Source organism: Callorhinchus milii, unplaced genomic scaffold (genome assembly GCF_018977255.1).
Source record: "Callorhinchus milii isolate IMCB2004 unplaced genomic scaffold, IMCB_Cmil_1.0 Scaffold8, whole genome shotgun sequence".
Classification (NCBI taxonomy): Eukaryota; Metazoa; Chordata; class Chondrichthyes; order Chimaeriformes; family Callorhinchidae; genus Callorhinchus; species Callorhinchus milii.
The window spans coordinates 8,893,144-8,918,912 of NW_024704749.1; the positions used below are offsets into that span (position 1 = coordinate 8,893,144).

General features: G+C 44.1%; 1 protein-coding gene across 1 annotated transcript; it reads left to right on the top strand.

Moving 5' to 3' along the window:
* The first annotated feature begins 281 nt into the window (after nucleotides 1-281).
* Nucleotides 282-25,489, top strand: LOC103188022 (splicing factor SWAP). The gene is given in 19 exon segments (XM_042337373.1): nucleotides 282-556; nucleotides 1,793-1,956; nucleotides 2,357-2,488; nucleotides 2,871-2,950; nucleotides 3,501-3,726; nucleotides 4,550-4,659; nucleotides 6,222-6,354; nucleotides 9,808-10,039; nucleotides 11,413-11,544; nucleotides 13,255-13,348; nucleotides 14,100-14,265; nucleotides 16,113-16,244; nucleotides 16,247-16,318; nucleotides 19,337-19,533; nucleotides 20,092-20,351; nucleotides 20,483-20,614; nucleotides 22,343-22,534; nucleotides 23,781-23,853; nucleotides 24,722-25,489. Coding segments are annotated over 19 exon segments (2,868 nt in total). The 3' UTR covers nucleotides 24,788-25,489.
* The last annotated feature ends 280 nt before the right edge of the window (nucleotides 25,490-25,769 follow it).

Below are 25,769 nucleotides of genomic sequence, written 5' to 3' on the forward strand. Positions count from 1 at the left end.
AGAGCAGCAGTTGGGAGCAGGTTCCGGCTGTGAGCGCGGGCGGCACATTCGCCACTTCCTGCCGGTCGGTCGGGGGCGGGCGGGTCGGTCGGAGGCCGCGGCGAAAGTGCGACCGAGAACCTGTAGAGCAGCGCTGAGCTGAGCAGAGCTGAGGCGCGGGAGGCCCAGGCCCGGGGGGCGGCGGCGATCAGGACACGCGGGGGCCTGAGGCCCGGGAGCCGGGGAGGGAGGAGGAGGGACAGACGCCAGGCCCGGAGCGCGGGGTGGGGGGAGGGTGTGACATGGCTCAAGCTCAGGCCCGCGCCCACCACAGGAAAGCCGGGCAGCAGCACCAGCCGCAGCCGCAGCCGCCGCCGCCGCAGCCGCAGGGCGCCGACAAGGGAGGCGGCGGCGGCGGAGGCGGAGGCGGCGGTGGCGGGAAGAAGAAGGAGAAGCCGGAGCTGCTGGTGTTCGGCTACGCCTGCAAACTCTTCCGCGAGGATGAGAAGGCCCTGGCGCAGGAGCGCGGCAGCCACCTGATCCCCTGGATGGGAGACGACGCGCTGCAGATCGACAGGTCAGGTCAGGCCAGGCCGAGGCTCTCGAGGGCCCAGCGCCCCGGGAGCAGCCTTCCCCGCGTCGTGTGCTGTTAACCCCCTTCTCCCCCCCCCCACCACCACCACCGTGTCCAACAAACTGCTCTGATGTCTCTCTCTCTCCACACACCCCCCCACCGCCGACCCCTCTCTCACTCCATGGTCTTAAACCGCATCCCTTTATTTTTTAATCCACTCACCGATATCTTCCCCTCTATTTTACACTCATTTCAGTCTCCTCTCTCTCTCTCTCTCCCTCTCTCCCTCTCTCTCTCCTCACCACCACTGAGCAGTAGTGATAACCATCGCCATTTAAGAAGAATCATCGTCGTCGTCGTCACACAAATACACAGTCACTTCACTTGACCGTGTGTTCTGTGAAGCGCTTTGGGACGTCCTCCCGACGTGAAAAGCGCTATATCAAATGCAAAGGATTATTATTATTATTATTATTATTATTATTATTATCATCGCCGTGATGATGCTCGCGCTCGGCACAGCGCCCGGTCGCCCTCTTCGAGACGTCTCGTAGAGCGCTTCGCGGAATGTACTGTAAAGTGGATCGTCGTGTGTATGTTGTGGGAGTAAAGCCTCGCAACGTGTAATGGTTTGTCACGTTAACAGGTTAATGTCACCCCTGTTCGAAAGCGCTCACGTTCGCCACCCCAATTTTCGTGCTGTGCCCATTATTACCACACAAGCCGGATGATGATTATAATAATAATATTATTATAATAATAATAATCCTTGTGTAGGATATGGTGCCTTATATCATCTCATGGAGACGTCTCAAAGCGCTTCACAGAATACACTGTAAAGTAAATTGACGATGTTTTGTGGATGAAATGATACATTAGATTATATATATAGAGAGAGAGAGAGAGAGAGGGGGGGAGAGAGAGAAGAGCAAAGCCCACATACCATTGTTCACATTTTTCTAGTATGAAAAACATTTACTCTTGTTTTCTCTCCTTTAGTTGATTATCTATCCATGCTGCCGAATTCTCTCAAAAGAGCCCGCACAGACACGATGGGCCGAAAGACCTTCTGTTCTGTAAATTTCTTTGGTTCTATTCCTTTGAATGGCATGTGCCTCAATCCTTTCGACAAGCCTCATCTAAGTGTCTTTTGAAGATCTATAGTTATTGCCCGTATCCCTTTCTCCCCTCTTGAAGTGGTGATGTTCGTGCAATACTGACGGATGCTCCTGTCCGCAGGTATGATTGTCGGGGTCACCTTCACGACCTGTCCGAGTGTGATGCTGGATCCTGGAACCGCGACTATCAGTTGTCGGAGGAAGAGGCGAGGATAGAGGCGCTGTGCGATGAAGAGAGGTATTTAGCCTTGCATACGGACTTGCTTGAGGAGGAGGCAAGGCAAGGTACTATTGGCAGAACAACTTTGGCCTTTCAATCAAATTCACATGAAATTCTGCAATATTTTTGTATCATGTTTCTCCCGTGATTTGCACATGTACTCATTTTTTTGATATTCCTTATTTGACAGTATCCTGAGGATTGGAAAAGGAATCCTTCCTTATCAGAAAGGATCTCCGGGGGTAGTTAGACAGCAAATAAGCAGCTTATAGGGCAGACTGAGGATTCTGTCGTTTTTCAATGGGAAATCTGCTTTATTGGTTATTAATGTGATTTGATAACAGTTGTGTTAATCTTCAAGTGGTGCAGACTTACTGCAATTTATTTAAATATACTTATTGGATTTGGAAGTACTTTTATTTGTGTAACTCTAATATATTTTTCCTTCTCTGCCTCTCATTCAAGAGGAAGAATACAGGCGCCTGAGTGAGGCTTTAGCAGAGGATGGGACCTATCATGCAGTGGACTTCGCGTACAGAAGTGACTACTATGATCCATCACAACCAACAGAAGAGGAAGAAATGAATAAAGCTGATGGTAAATATAACATAACAGTAACAACTTACATTCATGTAGCGCCCTTTATGCAGGTTGGTGTCTCAGAGCGCTTAAATGTTTGAGCGCTTAACCTCTCCACAGCTCTGTGCCCAGCGAGTCAACTAGTGTATATTCGTGAGTTTGTGTGCACTGTTCATTAAAAATAATAACCCTTGCATTTGCTGTAGCCCCTTATCACGTCTTTGAGACGTGTTAAAGCGCTTCACAGAATATACTGTAAAGTGAATTGACTGTATATTTTCTGGGCGAAACACGGCAACCAATTGCACACAGCAGCGTCCCACAAACAGTCGTGGTTTGAGTGACCCAAGTTATTATTATTATGTTTATTTATTTAACTAACTTCTTTTGTCACTGGCAGCAGAGCTTGATAATATGGAAGAAAATGAGGAACCATACACCGCTCCTGCTGGGCTCCTCGTGCCCTCTGATGTAGAAGTTGTAAGTATCTCGGTTACAGTTTCTTTTTTATGAAGTACCCCAGAATTAAATGTCTTGACAAAGCAGGCAGGAAAAATCTTGGGAGAAATGGATATTTTGTGGATCTACCAAGGAGGTGTAAATTTCTATAAATTGGGATTGATGGGAACTCTGGCATAATATAGTTATCTTTTGCTTTGATGCTCGTACTATTAAAAGGAATTTGGACCCTGGTTAAAAACCTCATTTAACCGCAAGTCTAGTGTCCTGTCAAGTACAGTCTAACCAGTAATGTTGCATCCTAGTGTTAAATAACTGCAGCACTGATGTCAGAACAAAGTCGTAGAGTGTTCTTATTACCTTATCAGTGGAGTCCTGTAGCTCAGTGGTTAGAGCACTCGCCTCCAAGCGGGGTCCTGGGTTCGATTCCCAGCAGGGCGAAACCTTGGGCAAGTTTCCTTGCTCCACATGCCTGATAGTAATCCCTCAAGAGAAAAAAGGCGCTATACAAATGTAATTTGTTGCTGTGAGTGTTTTTATGGTTAACACGTAAGATTTCTTGCCCTTCCAGCCTGCAACGTCCAAAATGCATGCCATCATCGAGCGGACAGCAAAGTTTGTCTGCATAGAGGGAACCCAGTTTGAGATCATGCTTAAGGCTAAACAAGCCCGGAACTCTCAGTTTGACTTCCTACGATTTGACCATTACCTGAACCCATACTATAAGCACATTCTGAAGACAATGAAAGAAGGAAAATATGTTCCTCATCCAGACAAAAAGTCCGATGACAAACGAAGTAAGTTAAACTCCTCACATTTTGACCCCTTGCATGTGTGGAACCCCGCCAGTTGACATAACATTTTTGCTTTGAGGCGCTGCAGGTTTGGAAGAAGCGTCATTTTCAGAGGAAGGGAATAGAATGGAGGAACAATTGGTGGCTTGCTGCACTTGAAAGAGAGAATCAGGCTAGAGTGTTTAAGAAAACCGTATTCAATTTAAACTGTAAAAAAACGATGCTCTGAGCAAAGTGATGCTGAGCAGCGACAGATGTGTGTGGTGAGTGGAGCCTCAATGTGGACTCAGGTACTACAAGTTTATAGCAGCCAAAAGCTCTCAATGTATGAATGGGAGCAAGTTCTTGACCTGTAAATCCATTTTGTCTCCATTGCCAAAGCCCATCCACTATAAGTAGTGACTTCATTAATCTTCTGTCTAGTGGTCCAGCTTTTCACCGCAAACAGGATCGTAAAGGACTAGTTATGACTCTTTACCTAAAAGAATTATTGATTTTGACAGCTGAGCCATGCCTCAACACTGAGACCCTTGAGTGTTGTACACCCACTAATGAAATTGGGCGCTGACACTGAATCAGGAACACCGGGTGGTGGGGGGGGTAACCCTGCTTCAAGTGCAGAGAGTGACGCGAGGATAGTTGTTAACCCCAACGTTTCGGCTATTTGAAAGATTATGGACAGACCTCACTGACACTTCATCTTTAAGACCCATTATACTGTCCGACTGCTAGTTGGATGTTGTCTTTGCTTTTGTGCTTTGTGTAGGCAGGAATAACTGAGACCGTTTCACTAACATATTTAAAAATTGTTCAAACCTCTTCCCAGATTCTCTGTCAGAAGATGGTGAGGAGGACGATGATGATGGTGATGGTGGATACCTGCATCCCAGCCTATTCGCTACTAAACGTAACTCCCGATTGGAAGAACTGACCAGAGTAAGTCTCCGCTGAAGTGGGCTTTTGAAAGTCCTCTCAGAACAAAGAAATATATTTGTTTCCGCACACTGAAACGGAACCTGAAATGACCTAAAATGGGCATAAGCCAGATCCTTAGCATAACTGCAGATCTATTTTTTCTTTCCCGTTCGTACCGCTCCCCAGATTTTCTCTTGAATATTGATGAAATGTGTGCTGTTGTATGAGGGTTCTGATTGTGCTCACATTTCTGGGGTCAGTTTTGTGTGCTTGAGGAGTACTTGGTTGAATCTGTCAAAATCAGTTGACGTCCAACTGGCATTGCTTTTCAACTCTTGAGACCACTTGCGTTCTGCTCTAGACCAGGTGCAGGATGAAGTCCGCACTCTGGTACCAACCTGGGACAGTACACGTGATTCAAAGGTGCCCCACCCAATCCAGAAGGGGCCGTTGGTTGCTGTTTTCTGAACAAGCCTGCATTGCGGTGTACGCAGCTGAAAACGCAACACTGAGATTGTTGGCCAACAACAGTGGTGGTTTGATCCTGCAGCCGACAAGGCAACCGTGGGTTGGAAGTTTGTCCTGGTGCTTGCTGGTCAGCCACTGGCCAATGCCATTTTCTCAGTGAAATGTAGACGTGGTTGATTTTGCCAGCTGGGGCTGTCATGGTTCCCCTTGTGTTATTGACAACAACAGCTTGATTCAGTTCAGTGGAAATGAAATGGCTAGCTCATTAATACAGCTGTCTTACACAGGGTGAATGGAGTGAGAGATAGCGTGTAACAGCCTGCAGTAAACACTTGCCATGATAGCTTTCTGCTGTGTGTGGGAGCCTTGCACTGGCTGGCACTCTCCCATCTCTGCTCAGAGGCTGCCGTGAAAACGGCACCTGTCATTTGAAATGAATCCGCCCTCTGGAACTCCAGCCCACAGTCCCTCTGCCTCGCCCCTCCCTTGCCTCCTTCAAGACCTGTCTCAAAGCCCTCCTTTTCGATCGTGCTTTTGATCACCCTCCTACTCCTACCCTCCACCCCTCCTGATCCCAACCACCAGCGCGGGTGCTGATCCCTGACTGTCCAGCTCCTTGGGACGTCCTCCTGACTTGAAAGGCGCTATACAAATGTAATTTGTTGTTGTTTTTGTTGAATCTGCTGCTGTGATGCTTGATTGAGCTTAGTAATTGGAGAACGTATTGATAGTGACAACTTACATAGCACCTCTGCTGTGGAATGAAAGTCTTGAACAACAACAACAACTTGGATTTGTATAGCGCCCTCCACGCCGGACGGCGTCTCAGAGCGCTTTACAGTAACGGATCCTTGAAACACTTCACAGGAGGTGGTCAAGAGCAGCAAAAGGAAGGAGAAATTAATGGTTTTGCCGAAGTTGAGGCGATATCGTCTCGGTTACCAAGATGGAACCATTTGAACTCTCCTAATCTAAAACAACTCGTGCCAACTGGCCCTCCGATTGTTAAGATGTACTGTATTATAACTTATTTTAAACGCTCAAAAGAGGTGTAGGTGAGGCCCTTGGTTAATGTAAGTTCCTAGTGATTGAAAGATTTACAATTTTTACTTCAGCCGTTGAAAATCATGGATCCAGACCACCCGCTTGCAGCTCTGGTTCGCAAAGTGCAGGCAGACGCCAAGATGTCCAAACAGCAAGCGTCCGAGGAGGCAGCAGCCAGTGCTCCCACGGAATACAGCACAGACTGTAAGTGTGCGCTAAAGGCCGTGTTTCACTGGCTGCTTAATTATCCTAAAAACAAATCCTTGCATTTTGATATAGTGCCTTATCACCTCTTTGAGACGTCTCAAAGTGCTTCATAGAATAATACACTGTAAAGTGATTCACACTTGGGAGAGTAAAACCCTGAATGTTTTAAACATTGTAACTTTGGGTTGAACAATATTCCTCTGGATAACGATTATTTTGCTTTGTTATGTTTTTATGTTTCGGAATCGGTGAAAGTTTACATCGGTAACGTTTATTTCACTGTTCTTTGGCAAATTTGAGATATGATGAAAAAGAGTCTGTAAATTCCAGTAGGTGTAATAAATAAGAATGAATTGCTCTCTCTGCAATATCTGACGTCAGTCCCAAATCTGCCTTTCATTACCCCTGAACCTATGTCTCTTGTCCTATTGTCTTTGCGTATTTGTCCTATTAATAATCTTGTGTATCGATCAGGTTCCCTCTGAGGCATCGTTTAAACACTGACTAATTGTTTCTCATTACGGTTCCCTCTTATATTGGGAATGAGACTCATTCCTCTCTCATGTAATGTTGTTTAGCATTGTAGCCAAGCATCCAGTATGCTTTGTTTATTGCTGCCTTACGCTATTTGAAAATGCTGATCAACGAGACAACTCACTGCCTGAGGACTGAGCGACCAAATTGAAATCCAACATCCGTTTCACTCTAGCTACTGTTTCTTTCCTTCTGTAACTTTCCTTCATTTTAGTCAGTCGTGTCTTGTCTTGATCTTGTTTGGAAAGGAATCACTCTTTCCACGTAACTGAAGAAAAAGCTTGAAAGTTGATTGAATGCAGGTCAACTTTGTTAGCCTGTTTGTGTGTGCATTAACAGAACAGAGCTATGAATTCTCTGGTGTTCTCTATAACACCAAAACCCACAGCAGTTCACATTCTCAAAGAATTTAAGCACTTTCGCATCTGTATTATTGGAGCCAGAAGATCCTTGCTAATTGGAAGATTCATGAATTATTAATGATTTAGGGACACACAAAAGTAAAAATGCATTGCCTGGTTAATGCAAATTACCGTTCCATCTTCTTTGCAGCTTTTAAGTGAGAACGTTGCACTGTGTTCGATGTTTTTATTAAAGCCCGGAAAAATTACTTCCCATTTCTGAAAATATTTCTTTACGTCAGGGGAATTGAGTGAAGAACGTTTCATTTGATACTTAATAATCCCGTTCCTTCTACAAACCATATCCAATCCAATCTCACTGACTGAAGCAATTTCACCTCCCAGTTCACCATTTTAACCCAACTGTTAGCATCTCCATCTATCTTTTCCTCAGGATTTTAAACTCCTGCATCAATGCTCCTCCACATCTTTGATGTAATGAGATCGGTTCAGTTTCAGTGCCTTTCTTCAATACAGCTTTAAGTCTTGCAATTGCTCTCACCATTCCTCTGCACTCTCTAACATTTTATCAGTGACCTTCTGAACCCTCTCCATTACATGGGCTACAAGCCCAGGCTGAATGGCTGTATACACATGTAGAATGACCTCCTATTCCTAGACTTGCATTGTGTTGCACATTTAATGTTCCTTGAATTCTTCCTTTGATTTTCATGCAGTCTACAGCATTTTATGAAAGAATAATTGTCTAAATTGTCGGGTAAGATTCTCAATGTGGAGCATATTTTAAGAGCTTATTACGTATTGTAGGCCAGGGAGAGCAGTTAACCTTCATATTACATTTAGCTAAGCTGTAAATCAAAACCCATTAGTTTTTTATGCTTAAAGGTGAGGAAAGTAGAAATTAATTTTCTGTAAAGTTTGTTTTGACTAAGTGGGCTATTAGGTTAGGTGTCGTCTTTGTAAGTGTTTTAGTCTGGTAGGCGCTATAACTTGTCTTGAAATACTTAGGGACTTTGGTGAGCATTGCTGGCCTCAGTGTAAAATAGCATTGAGTTAGAGGGATAGTTGGGTTACAAAACAAGGGCACCTTGTGCATCTCATATTTATTTGACTGTCGGCTACAGAATTAACACTGAAACAAAAGGACTTTTTAACTTTTTGAATTCATTTCTTTTAGCTGGGTTTTTAAGGGAAAGGAATTGATCATATGGCTGAGGGGGAAGGGGAGAAATGTGTGGCAAATCAGAAGAGGGTCTTGGGTTTGCTTTGCTGCCCCAGGAGTTGACTCGCTAGCTCCAAGTCTCTCTTGTCTGCCCTCCAAATAGATTAAGGAATGCTGTTTCCCAATAGGATTGATTGCTTTTTTCAAACCAATGCGACAGCATGTTTAGAAACAAATGAATTCCATTATCACTGCAACAAAGATTAATGTCGACGATATTCGTGGATTATTGTGTCTTCAGTGCAATTCAAGTCTGAAAGCCCAGCCTGGTTAGGTTAGAATCAGTCTTGCAGAGCTCAATTGTAAATAGGCATTGATTTACCACTGTAAGCTCTCTCACATGCTTGTTAGTGTTGTGTAGACAAACTCTGGCAAATGTGAATTCCCTGCTCAGAATGCTACTTAAATAAGAACTCTGCTCAAGTCAGAAGCACCTGATTAAAGGACAATTTACGAATGTTTGTAGCACGATCTATATTCAATCATTTAAAAGGCTATATCACTGTGACCAAATATTATTCCACCACGATTGGCCTTCTGAATTGCCTGCTGTCTGCAATGAGCTCCAGTGCTGATCAGTGTGAGTAGAAATGTACGACACTTATGCTGAAACACTGAGAGAGCCTCGAGTTCCTGATGCTGTGAAAACTCGGCCCAAGTTCGGAATTTATAGTTCAGGAATTTTCACTAATGGACACAAACCAGCTGACTGTACTGACTATTACAAATAGCAGTCCTTGCCGGTGGCCTTGCAGGCCTGTGAAGATTTGGTCACCAAGGCAGCAGATGAGAAGCTTTGTAACATCTCTGCTTTGTAACATGCCCAATTTCAAAGGCCGACCATTTAGTCTGTGCTGGTCTTCGAACGGAGGGTTTGAAGGTTAAATGGATTGTATTTTTCAATTCGATCTGTCCTTGAACATAATGAGCCAGGAAAATATCAAACTCCATCCATGCACATGCTCTGGAGTGAATGCATTCATTCCCTGTTTACAATTATGAATTATTTGTTGATGATTCTGTTAATTCCTTTGGGGCTCTCATTTGTTGCCTTTTGCCTCTGCTGCAGCACGCAGCCTATTAGGAATGCCACCGGATTTTTTTTGTTTAGCAATTAGACCTTTTTTTTTTCCTTCGTGTTAATGGCCACTCGACTCACTGCTGAAATAGTCAGAACAACATTGAGAATCTCCCGGTTCCGCCACGAGTTTCGTGCAGCGTTGAGGAGCAGGGTAACTTGGTGAGGGCTGGGCAGTGCGAGCACTGTAAAGTAAGCTGACGTGGATGAAGTTAGTGGTGTGATGGTAGCAAACGTCTCTTGTTTTAACGCAGCGATGGGAGCCATGTATTATGGTTATTACATGATGCCCGATGGTACTTACTGCATGACACCACCTCCGCCTGGAATGGAAGTTGCCGGTTACTATGGCACATTGCCTTCAGAGATGGCGACATCGACAGCCACCGGAGTATCCGCCCCTCCGCCTCCCGGCACCACCCCACCACCGCTCCCGGTCACTGACGCCAGCAACAACCAGCTCCCTGCAGCTACAGTCACGTCAAGGTAGGAGTTCTCACGTAATAAATGTTGTTTCCTTTGAGATAAAGTGATTGTGCAAACCTACACAAATGGTTTTGTGTCCAAAGCTATTCTTAATTCCATCTGTCTGGATGAAAACTACTTACCAGCCATAGATTGGATTGCAGCGTTTTATTGATGCTCCGGTTTATTTGGGATGGATGTCTGAAACGCAATGTTAAACGAACTGTGGATTCATTTAAAATAAACTTAATCCACAACTATGAGTTTCCTGAATAACTACCTCAACCAGAACAGGAGATCTTCCAAATGGGAGCGCAGACTATAGACTAGAAAGGACTATATGTTGGCAGCACATTACATTCAGGACAAGGGAATATCGCTGTTGCAGTGAATTTGCCGGGGACAAAGTGATGAAGGAATACTTTTGATCTTATCCTCGTGAAAATTTGATATTGTGGGTATATATTTATCTATAGATAAGCTCATGTGGGAAAATGTTAACATATGTTCATGCACTGGGATGTTACGCAATGTGATAGTCCAAGTGTTTGACGTAAAGGAAAATAGTCAAACCTGTGTTTTGAATCTTGTTTTTCAAAAGCTTACATCAGTTCTGTTTGAGCTCGTAGCTTTCAATCTCAAGAGTCTGCCACTGTGATGGTACATCCACCCTTTTTGGCATATGTGGCCACATTGGAAGTTTATGCCTTGGAGTGCCTCTGATTGTCTCATTTATGTGCCACTGTGTGTGTTCAGCTGGAATACAAATAGCACTTTGATCTTTACAGGCTCAATGTTGCACAAAGATACAACTCAACCCTCTCGACCCGAGTTAGTGAGTTTAGCTGTGTGGAATCTATTACTAAAACAGTGGTTGCTCTGAGGAGAATATATCCTGTGTTCATTGATCCTTTAGCCGTAAAGTGCCCGGAATAGTTGAGACTTGTTCTACCCATTGCACGATTGCTTTTTGGGGTCTAATATATAAGACGTCTTTATACGAGGTACAATATTGCTAAACCGCATGACCTGCATGTCATTTCAGAGTTACGTTTGTCACTGTTCTCCGTACGACAAAGTAGTTGAGCTTCTTGTTGTTTGTTTATCGTCGGTTCACTAAAGGTTATCGTTATTGAATTCCATTGAGCCACTGTGAACGTGGACAGTCAGGATCTTCCAGGAACTGACCTGCTGTTATTTTAATTGGGTTTTGTGTGTTTGGAAACTTAATTGGGGAGAGGATTTGTTCATTGTGATGTAGAAATTACGGTGGCCACTTGGTTCATTTCCCTTTTCGCCCAGTCTTGTAGGTGAGTTACCACAACCCTTTGATAGCCCCATGTAGGCCAGCCCTGGATTTACTTGTTGCGTTACCTTTCTGTTGTGTCTTGCAGTGCCTCAACTTCGCTTCCTGTCATCATTCCTCCACCCCCCGATACCCAGCCAGTCATCGACAAGTTGGCTCAGTACGTGGCACGGAACGGAACCAAGTTTGAAACCAGCGTGCGAGCCAAGAACGACCCACGGTAAAGAATTCAGATGACCAGAGTATTATTATTATATTATTATTCCTGTGACAAAACCTTGGTTTGAATTTGCAGCATTCCAGCCATTTCCTTCCTGGGTGGAAACCCTGTATATTAGTACTTCAAAAAAATCTCTCTCTATATATATATATAATATGTATTATATGTATGTAATATATATTGTTGGATTATCTTTCCAAGCATAATATTTTAGGTGGTTTCTGCAGTTTGATGTTGGTGATAAATTGTTAGACAATGTGCTGAGCTTTCCCAATGCCAGAGGAGAGAGTGACACAAGGCAGTCAGCACTTCACCCCGAGGCTAACAAGCGAAGGGGGAGAGCTACCACTGAAACTGACGGTAACTCTCTCATCAAGTGCTGCTGCTCAGTCCACAAGGGATTATTATCTTTCTGTCTGCAAAGTCTGCTGAACTATCGAGGAATAAATATGATCTGTTGAAATGTGGGCTTGTTTGACTGACAGAAGGTGTCGTCAGAAAGGGTAAAACAGCAGGTGCTAAACATCTGGTGAGATGAAAGTCCCAACACATCACACACACACACGTACACACACTGCAGAGATCAGTCGTCTTGGCATTCCATAAGTTGAAAAGATGGAACTTTCTCGTAGGAGCTCGTTGCATATTTGTTCTCACACTGGAACCCATCATTAAGCTCACAAAATCTATATTGTTCCATTTGATTCTTTTAGTAGATATTCTTCAGGAAAATGTAATCCACTCACTTGCTGCTTGCTTTGGACATACACTGGCATTGGGAGTGCTGTTCCCACAAACACTGCCCAATGGGGATTCCAACGTCATATGTTGCTGCATATTACTTCTTACGTGGCTATAGAAGCAAAGAATTAAGATGTTAAATCTTATTCGGTGACATTCAGCCACAAAAACAGCCACCACACTTTGCAGTAAAATCTCGTGATCCGGTTTGACACGTCTCGATGATGTACGTGATAAGGCACTGTGTCAAACACAAGGATTACTGTCATTATTTCTATTTTTGAAGTATGAGCTTGCTCATTATTCGGTTGCCTTGTTGTGGGCAGTGCAGTAATTGGTGGATTGGGTAATGCACCAATTCTAACTCACAGCCTCCTGTGTTCAGAATAGGACCAGCTCTGACTTGTACTGCAATATGCTTTCTCATCTAGTGAGCGTCTCGCAGGATAGAAATTGTTAAATTTCCCTCACTTTAGAGCATGAACAACTCCTGATACACTGCAGGGTTTAAGTGTCTTGTTTCCCAGTAAGGGAAATATTCACTCAAGCCCTTTCCCGTACGGTTCATGTGAAACTCGGAACATTGGAGGAGGATTTTGTGATTTTCCCCCATCCCCTGTGACTTGCTCTGAATTGGTTACATGAGCTGTGAGAGTGTTTAATGGGGTGTTGCACTGAACTAAACCAAATCGCTTTCCCGTCTCGCTTCCGCAAAGGGTGAGAAAATATATCAGCATTTTTTCTTGTGGGCTGTTGCAGCCTCCATTAGCCATCCCGTCCGTTCAGCAACCACACAGCCACGCTGCATTAGCTGGAAAATGAATGAGAAACGGGGCACTTGAAATCCTGCTTCAATGTAATTTATAGCTCTTGGGTTTTAACGATTTCTGCGTGGTTTGAAAGCTTGTCAATTTTAGATGCTGATCCGTTGGCAAAAATAAGGATCAAGGATTGTGGCTTTTCTTTCAGGTTTGAGTTCCTGCAGCCCTGGCACCAGTTTAATGCCTATTATGAGTTCAAGAAGCAGTACTTCGCTCAGAAAGAATGTGGTGGTATCGTTCAGGTGGGAGAGCTTGTCTGTGGTCTGGATGGGGAGGGGGGGGGGGGGGGTGGCGCGGACATGTGTCTGGGATGATGTAAATACCGTGTGAAGCAAAAGTTATTTTTCCAAACTTATTTAAAAGGCATGTTAATTACATTCAAGTAGTTTTCGGGTTCAGCGAGCTTTCCCAAACAGTGAAGAGACAACTTTGAATGTGAATATCAATCCGGGTATAACAATGTTGCCCGTGTGTCTGAAGCTAGGACTCATGCATATGCAGTATGTACAATTGTCAGATGTGTTGCGACTTTAGTTTGGTTTGAAGCAGTGAAATCTGTCCCATAAAGCCCAGATTAAACAAACGTGGCATTTCCAGATGGCGCTGACTTGTACCAAGTGCTGAAATTGCGTGTGAGACATTTTAATATCGAAAATGAGAAACTGCCTCAGAAGAAACAACAGCTCTTCATTCACATGGTGATGGGGTTCAGCTGCCGTTGGGTAGACACTTTGCTTGAGGCAGTGCGCGCAGGGTTAACTGCTGTTACATACTGGTGGGAAGGGGAAGAGACGGAGCCGAGGGAAGTTGGTGGGGAGGGGAGTTNGGGGGGAAAGGAAGGCAGCAAACTAGAATAGTTTGGGAAAAATTCCAGAGGTCAGTGGGACTGAGGGTTGCTTTCTAATTATATTCCTGTGAACCATATCTGTGCACCTGTTAGCACTGCAGAAGATTTAGAATGTAATTTGCTGTGTTTATTTCCCCTGATCATAGGAGACATTAGTGGCAAGCACGCTCACTGCTGGCACCTCCTCGGAGTTACTGCCTCCCTCTGTCGATGACACTGTAACCAGCCCCGAAGCGGCCAGTGCGGCAATCCCAAAACCTGACCAGATCAATTCCTTTGACAAGCCAGCGAATGACGGAAAGCTACTAAAAGGTAGTCGGTGGAATGGTCTACCATGTGTTTCAGGACGATCGTGCTGTGTTGTGCTTTGCAGGGTCTGATGTACAGGTTGACAGTATATTCTGTGAAGCGCTTTGAGATGCCTTAACGACGTGATAAGGCACTGTATCAAATGCAAGGATTGTTGTTGTTATTATTCGTCGGTCGCACTTGGAAAGTATATTAACTACTGTTCGGGACGTTTGGTATTTCAGTGCAGAACTTTCACCTTGCTGGCATTCGGGAAGCTGGGTTTAGACGAGCGTGCGACATAACATGTAGGAGCAGGAGTAGGCCATTCGGCCCTTCGAGCCTGCCCCGCCATACAATCATGGCTGATCTTCTAATCTAACTCCAGCTAATAACCAGACCCTGCCTTATCCCCATATCCCTTAATACCTTTTGTAATAAGAATTCTGTCTATCTCAGTCGAATATGTTCAAGGACTGAGCGTCAACAGCCCTTTGGGGTAGTGAGTTCCATACATTCACCGCCTTTTGAGTGAAGAAGTTCTTTCTCAACTCAGTGCGAAAGGGCTGCCTCTGATTTTAAGGTTGTGACCCCTGGTTTTAGTTCCTCCAACCGGGGAAACAATCTCCCACTATCTACTCTATCATGCCCTTTGATGATCTTATAGGTTTCTATAAGATCCCCTCTAATTCTTCTATATTCTAGAGAATATAGGCCCAAATTGGTCAGCCTATCCTCGTAACTCATCCCCTTCATCCCTGGTACTAACCCAGTAAATCTACGCTGCACCCCCTCCAAGGCAAGTACATCCTTCCTTAAATAAGGAGACCAAAACTGCACACAGTATTCCAGGTGTGGTCTCACCAGGGCCCTATACAGTTGCAGCAAGACTTCCCTACTCTTATACTCTAATCCTTTCATAATGAATGCTAACATACCGTTCGCCTTCCTAATTGCTGCTGCACCTGCAGACTAACTTTCTGTGATTGGTGTACAAGGACACCCAAGTCCCTCTGGACGCTAACACATTCCAATCTCTCCCCTTCTAAAAAATAACCTGCTCTATTGTTTTTGCTACTTAGGTGGATTACTTCGCACTTCCCTACATTATACTTCATCTGCCACCTACCTGCCCAATCACCTAACCTATCTATGTCTCGCTGCATTTTTTTAATATCATCCTCTGTGTTGACACTTCTTCCTAGTTTTGTGTCATCCACGAATTTAGATATATTAACTTCGATGTCCTCATCTAGATTGTTGATGTAGATGGTAAATAGCTGAGGCCCAAGGACTGATCCTTGTGGCACTCCACTAGTCACATCCCGCCAATCTGAAAAGGACCCGTTTATCCCTACTCTTTGTTTTCTACTTGTTAACCATTCCCCAAAATATATTTGGTCTCTGCTTGTCTCACTGCACCTCTTCGACTCTCACCCTAATAATAATAATCCTTGCATTTGATATAGCGCTTTTCACGTCTTCGAGACGTCTCAAAGCGCTTCACAGAATATACTGTAGAGTGAATTGACTGAATATTTGTGGGTGAAATGCGGCAGCCAATTGCACACAGCAGCGTCCCAGAAAATTATTTTATTTATATTTTTTCCGAACACTGGTCACGGAGAGTGTTCACTCTCTCTTTGGTTTCCAGAATATGGTCATCAAGTAACGAAAAACCTAAGAACAGATTACATGCTGTGTGGGTTCCTCAGGAAATTGCCATTACATGTTCGAAAAGAAGAGACTCTTGATTTGACAGCTAATTGTAGATTTGCACTACGTTTTGGGAGCAAAGTAATTTTGTATGTCATTAAAGATATTTGATCTAGTGTTAAGTTGTTTCTCACGCAATCTGAATCTGCTTCCAGCATCTTTCGCACCAATCAGCTTTGCGATTAAGGCGAAGGAGAACGACATGTTGCCTTTGGAGAAGAAACGAGTGAAACTGGATGACGACAGTGATGATGACACACACGATCCTTCTGACGACTCTACAAAGACGCATCCTCCTCTGCCCGTCCCCCTGAGGAGAAGAAGCCCCAACTGACTGCTGAGGAGATTGAGGCTAAACACGGTAGGAATCTGGAACACTCCTCTACTGAACAGTCCTGTTTATCGTCTTGGCAACTCCCTTATCTTTTAGCTTTCCCTCGACATTTATTAGGTGTCTCTAATTTTCTTCAGTGTTCTCAGCTTAGCTATAGTAACGATCCTTGCATTTTCCATTGCACTATTTATCATGTCGTCTTGTTTGAAAGCTCGGTTTTGTTAATTTTTTTACTCTTTACTCAGAATGTGTCCAACCCTTTATCCTCTCTGGCTCACATTTGAATATCTTCCCGTGTTGCTCCACTGCTAATTACTCTAATCATCGCCTGTGGGCTTGGTCTCACTTCATCCACTGAGATTTGCTTTCTTCCAGTTTCGAGTCTTTATCTCTGACTCCTCTTTTGGTTTCTCTGTCTTCACTGTGAACCTGATTAGGCTATGGTCACTATTCCTCCAGGGTCTCCTGTCTTTGTTTACTTGTCATTACCCAGAGCCAGATCTAACATTGCATCCTTTCTTGTCAGACTTTTGATATACTGACAAAGTGAAAAGCCTGCCTACATTCTAAGAATCCTTTCCCATTTGGACCACAAACATTGTCCTTGCCTCGGTCAACCTTGGGATAATTAAAGTCATCTGTACTTAGAACTCTTTTTATGATTGCAAAACTCTCTCTATTGCCTGTAAATTTCATCCTCCGTTTCTTTCCCACTATTCATTGGGCTATAATGTACTCCCAGTGTGATAGAGGATCCCTCATTACTTCTTAACCCAGAGAAATTGCAGCTGAACACCATTGTCGATGATCTGTTTCTCCTCTAATGCTGTGATCATGACTGTTCACCATCAGTAATGTGCTTCCTCTGTAATTTTTACAATGTGTCCCTGGTTAATCAGAAGAGACACTCATGTTCCGTGGACATCAGTTACATGATAATTTTACTTCCAATGATAGCTTTTATATCTCAGAACGAATTCCATGGTTACTTGATTCCCTATCTACTTATGTATGGACTAAACTGAGCTGGTGCAGGAATGCAAATTAGCAAACCATTGAACAGGATGGCTGGCATTTTAAATAATGCCCTCAGACCAATATTTCACATCCTGATAATGTATTGGCTTCATACGTAATGTGACATTTAAGTTGATATGAAATTTTGTCTGCTGCCTGATGGATATCCATCCCTTTGGGTTTTTCCTGCGTAAGGTGACATACGTATTTTTGTAAGCAGGAGGGATGACATTTCATTGCAAGTAACCCTGAGATTCTCGTCAGCAGAATTGTCAAGGGATGACCTCCGATGAAATAAAAAGTAACTTCAGAAAAGACAATCAGATCTCAGGAAACACACAAGTCGAACCAGGATGGCACAATTGGCGAACCAACTGACACTTCCCCAATGGGACCCGGATTTTAAACAGTTCCTGGACTGAGATGTGAAAGTCTCTGTTGCCTGTTGCTATATGTGGAGTTTGAGTCTGTAAAGTGAAGTGTTGGTAGCTGGTGTCTCAGAGAGTGATACATCAGAGAATGTGAATCGGAGCCTGGGGCAACAGCTTTTCACTGTCTGTCTACTCAACTTTGGCCCTGGCTGCTCAAAGGCAGAAAGTGTTCAGTTTCCTGACACTTGATTTCCTCAGTCATAATTAGCACAAGATTTGAAGCAATTGATTGGAGGCAGATTCATATCCCCCCCTCCATCACCGCTCTCACAAGATTAGTTTGAATTCATGCCCTTCAGCCCATCTGATCTCATCCCATTAGAATACCCATCCTGCCATTACAGTATGAGAATTGGGCTGTTATTGACTGCATGGGTGCTTGTGTTCAGCATAATGCATGGGTGCTTGTGGACTAGTGCAGAGAAGCTGCTTTCCTTCTTTTTCTTTCCTCCGCGTAGGGTGTTACTGAGTAAAGCATCAATTACACCAAAATAGCCATTTTTGTAAATGTAGTTAAATGTATTTCGCTGCCAGAAGAATGACCATTCATAATGGGAATTAATTGTGAAGTTGCATCATGTTCTTTGAGGAAATTGGATTTTTATGTACTTAAATGATGCATTGGTTTAATTAACGTATTTTTGTGGCTGTGATCTTGTCAGAGGCACAACAAGTGCCTCAGCAGTTACTCTCTGACTGAGCAAACAGGGACCTTGTTACTTGCTGCGCACAAACCAAAAATTGGGAGTTTCGCCCGCTGAGAATTTACACTATGAATTGTGTCTGCTAATTGTGTCGTAAAGCACGATCTTGCATTTTGTAGCACTTTAGCACATCGAATGTGAGTCTCAAAAGAGGTTCATTGCCATCCAGTTTAGTGAGTGTTTACTTGTCTGCAATATTTGGAGATGTCACTGTCATTATATAATAATAATAATACTTGCATTTGATATAGTGCCTTATCACGTCTTCGAGATGTCGCAAAGCACTTCATAGAATATACTGCAAAATGAATTGACTATATTTTGTTTCCTCTTTCTACCTACAACTAACTGATGACAGGAGTGATAGATAACCTGTATTTGTGTGTCTGGCGCAGCTGAGACCAGCTAACTCACAGCACAGACCAGGCAGGAATGGAGCCTGTATCTATTCCCTGTATCCCCTGGGTTCGGGGACTGCATGGTTAGCTGAGAAGTATCAACATCCAAGGCATTGATTGAACGCTTAAAGAGTCTGTTACATTCATAAAGGTTGCAGATGTAAGGAGCTATTAGAATATTCACTGTATATAACAAACACAAATGCATGTAACTACCGTAATGAAGAGGTGCAAATCAGGAGATGTGGAGATAATACAATACAAATTACATTTGTATAGTGCCTTTCATGTTGGGAGGACATCCCAAGGCGCTATGACAAATGGAATGCATCAGTTTCTCATCTACTTGGCCAAGACCCTGTTTTTCTGATTGCAGCAGCCTTAGCTAGCCAGTGCAGCGAGTGGCCGTGTGTATCTGTTCTTCTTTCCGTGGTCCTCTGTTTTCTGTTTGACGTTTCCCTCTGAGTTCTGGTCCTGACGGAGTCTGTGTTACAGCTAAACAGCGGCTGGAGGCCAAGCTGGCTGCTGCAGCCAGGGAGAAGCTGGCTCAGGCCTCAAAGGAATGTAAGGAGCGACAGCTACAGGCTGAGCGCAAGAAAAAAGCTGCACTTTTCCTTCAGAATCTGAAAAACCCGACGTCCTTGGGTGAGACGGAGGCTGGGACCGCAGAAGACAGCACTCAGCAAGTGGAGGTCAGTTGTGATCAACAGCAACAACTTGCATATATAAGCACCCGTCACGTGGGGTAGCATCTTGGTCAGAGCGCTTGACAATGGCGGAGTCTGACCCCAAGCCGGGGGGAGAGAGAAGGGGGGAGGTGACTGTAAGCACCATCAAAAAAAGGGGGCGAAAAGGGAATGCAGGTGTTCGGCCCACAAAAACAACCGACCTTAGGGGAAAAAAATCAGCTGTGTGTATAACAGGCGGAAACAGCTCAGCCTTTCTTTGGCAAACTTAGGCAAGGTTATCAGATCGTGGCACATGCTTTAAATCCCATTTCTCCTTATTCCTGACTTCCCCTTTTCTACCTTTTGCTTTAAACATACCATTAATTCCGCCTGAACGACTTTTTAGAGCAATGTGTGGCAGTAATGCATGTGGGTCCATGTCACAGATGCTCAGCCTCACTTAATTGGGGGTGGGGGGGGGTGCGGGTGACACGGGAATAAGGAGGAAATCAACCAAATCTCATTCTGAGGGAATGCCGACCTTTCATCTTCCCTTGGTGCTGAACTTGCTTTTTTTTTTAGTTTCAGGCTGTCAGTGAGATTTGTAGTAAAGTTTCATCTGTAACGGAGAGAAAAACACCGGAGCAATCATCGCCAAAGTCAACGAGACCTTTCAGAGAGAAGGACAAGAAGAAAGAGAAAAAGCATCGGAAGAAGTCTCGATCCAGATCCCGCTCGCGCCCCAGATACCGACTCCGATCCCGGTCCAGATCCAGATCCCGCTCACGTTCGAAAGCCAAGCATTCTCTGCCGAGTGCCTATCGCAGCGTCCGGCATTCACGGTGAGTACACTCGTTCGTTACCACTGACCTACAGTCGCTACCACCAACCTAGTCGCTAACGCCTTGCGACGAGCCTCTGCTCATGTGTTACAGCAGATACTCAGCAGCTACGTTTTTCCCCTTGGCTGTAGGTCGAGGTCGCCTCACGGGAGAAGAGCTCAGTGTTCGGAAAGACGGCGGGAAGACCGGGATCGTAATGTTCCCAGTGCGTATCGTGTCGGCAACAGCCCAGGCCTCAGTACCCGAAAGCGATCGCGGTCAAGGTGAGTCAGGAAGCTGAAATAACGCCTCTTAAGAAAGAAGGAAACTCGTTTCCTAATTGGTGTCTAATTCTGTTTTGCACCTTGCAGTTGACAGACTATTATGTCACTGGTGCTGAGAGCACTCGGAAGCTAAATTATAATCTTCAACGTGAAAGGTATTAAGAGTTCCATTAAGTGGGCGATAATGATTTCCAGCGACTTCCAAAGATGCAGATTTTTTTTAAAAAAAAACTTGCTAATGATCTTCGCGAAGCTTGTGACTGGAGACGAGAAGGTAGTGCTTCCTACCTTGCCTCAAGGCCATCCAGGCTGAAATGATGCATCCTGGTTGCAAAGGGATGCATTCCTTATACCATAAAATCCAATGATAAGGTTGTTAAGTTTATTGCCTTTGCTTCACATAAAGCTGATGTAAGACATTTACTCCCGAGTCTGGGCTCTAGTGTACAATGTTTAATGTCTGAACTACCTATCCTTCAATATGATCAGGGTTGATTGAAGAGAAGGGAGAGGATTATAAATGAGGCAAAACTAAATGGCATCCGGAGGACACTTCCAAAGCCGCATTGCATATGTCCAACATACTGGGATTTAATGAGCTCTCGGCAGCAGCAGAGCCACTTTATACACCATTCTGTTTACATTGCCGGGCAAAAGGAAAGCATAACATTTTCTCTAGTTCTGACGTGAAAACCCATTACAAAGCGTTAAACTGATGGCTGACATGTTTGCATCTGGCAGCGAGTGAGTCTGTGTCAAAATCCGCCGTTGCTCTGCGTGTCGGAACCCAGGAGGTGAAGTTTCGGCTGCTTGGGGGTCGGTAGCTTGCTTCTTGTCACACAGCCACACCGCGAGGCCGGGCAGCGACCGCCTGGATCCGGGCCAGGTGGCCAAGGCAGGAAATGCTGGCTTCGCTGAGTGCTTCCTGGAGTTTGGCAGTTATATCACTTGTGCAGGCTTGAGTGCTGGTTGAAAAACAAATTGAGCTGCGTGCCACCCCGAGTGGCTGTGAAGGAAACTGTCTGCTGCATCTCGGGCTTCGTGATGATCAGGAGAATGCTGCGAGTGGTGCTGCGACCCACTCTGCGACCGGTTTATCACACGGCGGTAAAAGCTAAACCAGGTGCCAGCAGCAGACGAGAATATGCTGATTTTTTTTAACAGGATCGCAGCCCAACATTCCTCTTTAAGGTTACTTAACACTGTTTGGAGATTTCTAACGATGATGTGCTGCCTGTCAGCCCTGCGTGTAAGTGTGTTTGTGTGTGTGTGCTTTCTCGCGGATCTTGTCTCGAATTCACCATTGCGTAGAGTAGAAATGTCTGGTGATTAACCCTGCCTCCTTGATCACTCTGTCGCAAACCAACTCTCCCAGCCTCTGCTCTGGGTCTACAGCTATACATACACTGTGTGATTATACATGTTCCTGCTGCTGTTAATTCTGTTCTCTTGGGGCTCAGTGACATGGAGGCACAACCCCCCTCCCCCCCCCCCCACCCCTGCCTTGCTCAGAGTCAGGTAGCACCAAGCTCAGTTGTTAATGAATTCAATAAATATTGAGATCCGAGCTATGAAGTTCCTGGTAACTCGCACACTGTCAGCATTGCAAAAGATTCTCCTAAGGGGATGTGGAGCTTTAAGGTTCTTGTGCTCGTGGCCTGTGGGCTGGTTTATTGATTTGAAATGTCTGTTCTTTTATGTGATTTTGCCAAATCTTTCTCTCGTCAGATCTCCGTACGAAAGGAAGAAGAAAAAGAGTTCTCGGTCTCACCCCAAGCTAAAGGGAAGGACTTTACGTTCCCGATCACGGTCTTTATCACCTAAAAAGTGCTCGAGTGTGAAGTCTTCAGCCAGAAGCTCAGCACATTCGACCAGTTTATCCCCGGCAGAGAGCAGAGGTTCCAGCCCTAGCCATTTCAGGTAACGGGTTTTATACCTGGCCATTGCAATAGCAACCGTAATCCGTCTATGTACAAGAGAAATGTGGAGATGTTTCATATCAATATTTTTACGTTGTGATTTTAGCAGCAATCACTACAGCTGTGGGACGTGCTTTGAGACGTCCTCCCTACTAGCAGGGCGCTGTATAAATGGTGACTTATTCTTGTTGTAGAGAAGGGTCATACTCGTTCGGCCCAAAGTTTAGAATAGTTTACAGACTGCCCCACCCGCCCATCAGCTATTGGAAGTGGAATTGGATGAAGCCATCTTTTATTTGCATTTTTAATTCAATGTACAATGTCATTCATTACATTCATTATATTCATTATAATGCAGAAATCCCAGCAATGGGGACCATTCCTATAGCGAACTCTGAATGAGTAAGTCTTAAGAAAGATCTCACCCCATCCGACTGGTGTTACCCACTGCAGCTACAAACAACTGGCTAGTGTTACCCACTACGGCTACAAACTGTCTCTTGTAGACACCGCTAATGGTAAAAGAAATTGGATTTTAAAGAGTGCTAAGTTTGCTCTTAACCAATAATGCTGCCAACAGAAATTCCACTCCTCGCTATTAAATCAAACGTGTCACTCGGTAGTAAAAAGGCTTTTAAGGGCAAATTACAAATTCAGTGACATAAAGTAATGGATTTTCTGTGCTGTTTGAATTCAACAAGAGTGTTTGGTTCAGAAGTGCGGAGTGGAAATATCAACCAGGTAATGTTAACATTCATTATATTTTACGTTTCTCCACAAAGTTGAGAAGCAGCGAAATGAAGCTGTTCGGTGTTATCACTGAAGGGAAATGATCCCACCCCAAAGTTTGTGTTGTTATCGTATTCTGTAAATGTACTTCGAGTTGGCAAATTCCTGTGATCTGGAATCAAACATGATCTTAGTCTTAAAACCGTTGCCTTACAATGTAGCATCGCATTGAATTTTTAAAATGATTTAATGCTGCAATTTGCTTCTCGAGATGTTCATTGTTATACACGTCCAATGTTTAATTTAAAACCAGTTTTATACATGGCTTTTCTTCCCATTATCTGAAGGCATGATAGAGCTTGTGTGGCATAAAGTCACAATCTGGCCAACGTGGGTGAGTGGGCCCTGTATTCTGTTGGATATCTGTGATAAATATTTTACAATGTATAGTACGTATAAATATATTGTATATGAATATAACTATGCAGGATTATCTACTGTGGCTGTCTCTCATTTAGGGAAGTCTCCCAGGAAAAGGATGGAACAGCATCACCAGGACTGCTATCGTCAATGCAGAGCAAAATAACTCAGGTACGAATCCTTCTTACAGTATCATTCACGTATATACCTTGCGCGTGTCTATACAGTGTGTATTATGTATAATGTGTGGGGTGAATCTCTACATGTGAGCTGCAGAATCAAAGCTTATACTGTGCTTTCTCATCCACGTGCATAGAATATTGTACAAAATATTCTCTGCATAAACCCCCCCCCCCACACGCTTATACTCACAGACATGCGCTCGCTCAAACACTCACACAGACACACACACACGTACTCTCAAACACTCACACAGACACGTGTACACACACAAATATACTCTCAAACACTCACATAGACAAACACGCACATAATCTCAAAACACTCACACAGACCCACACATTCTCAAACACTGAAACACTCGCAGACTGACACACACACACACGACACGTACACACACATACGTGCATGCACAAACTGCGTTCTTCTCCTTTCAATCTTTCTGTCCACAAAGTGGATTTCGGGCTTGGTTGGCTTGTTACTGAAACGCTAATGGCTGCTCTTTCTGTGGCTGTGACTGTGCAGGAGAGAATAACACCAAATTGATGCATTGCAAAGATTGAGGAATAAGTCTGAAAAATCAACTACTGTCCTCTCTGAATGCTTATCATTTATTTATTTTTCTATGTGCAATGTAGAGCTTTTCCACAAGTAAAGGGCATTCTGATAGACTCCAGAATGCAGCATGTATTGTGATACATCCAGTTCTGCGTGTGTGGAGGCTGGGAAATAGCAATACCTCACTGCAGTGGAGATGGTGCTATTAGCATGGCTTCAGCAAAGAGGGAGATCCTGTGCCTGCTTCTCACTCCACGGTTCCCTTTTCTGTCTATATCTAATTATTTTTCAACCCTAACAGGATCTCATGGCCAAAGTGAGAGCAATGCTGGCTGCTTCAAAGGATATACAGACTAACGTGTCCTGAATAAAATCCAACAGACTCCCAGGGACACGATGACCTGAAAAGTGTTTGCACCAACATTGAGGCAATTAAGAACTAATTCGTTAGAGTTCATTTGAGCAGTATTTCACTTTGACAACTGTTCTGTAGAGTTACTTTTGATAAATACCGAATGACTGAGATCTTGCTCTGTTCTGTTATTGGTGTTTTGCAATGTTCCGCTCTCAAGCTCGGACACAAGAGGGAGTTGAAACACCTGACACCTTCGGAAAACTGGAGTTGTGTTTTGTACTGAGCCCCAGGGGACTGGCTGCCTCGACACACTTGCGATGACCAGATGGGAGCTCAGTTTATCCTTCTATGAAGGAGTTTACTACTTAATGTCTATAGAAGAATGAGATGGCTTTTTGATTTTTGTAATTACAAGCGTTCTCTGTGCCCCAAAACCCTCTTTGATAGCAACTGTTTTGGGGGATTTTAGCCTTGAACCAGTTGATGGACTCATTTTAAAGATCCACAGCAGGAGGAGCAGACAGGCTGAGAACAGTCATAGTATTTTTGATTCCCTGCGGAGAAACCATTTTACAGTATATTTCCCCAAACTTGCTTTTGGGCACTTGTTGAAATGTGTACATATCTTTTGACCTGATTTCACACTGTAATGTAATGCCGTTTGGGCCCCAGCAAATTAAAGTTTCCAACGACAGTGACAAACCTGTTAAAATATTGAAGGTAATTGCCTTTATTTGTTAGAACAACGGCTCACAGCGTTTGCTTCTGAACGGCGCAAATCTTAATGGGAAGGAAAAGCTCTCAGTTGGTGCTTTGTTGCAACGATTCACTCTTCGAATGTCGTGGCTGTTTCCAAATTATTTCATATTCACTCTTTGCTTCCACCTTAGTGCCACTTACTCCAGCTCACACCAAGCAAATTAGACACCAACAGTGATGAGTGATGACATCCGATGCCTTCGATCATAAGGTTAACAATAATAATAATCCTTGC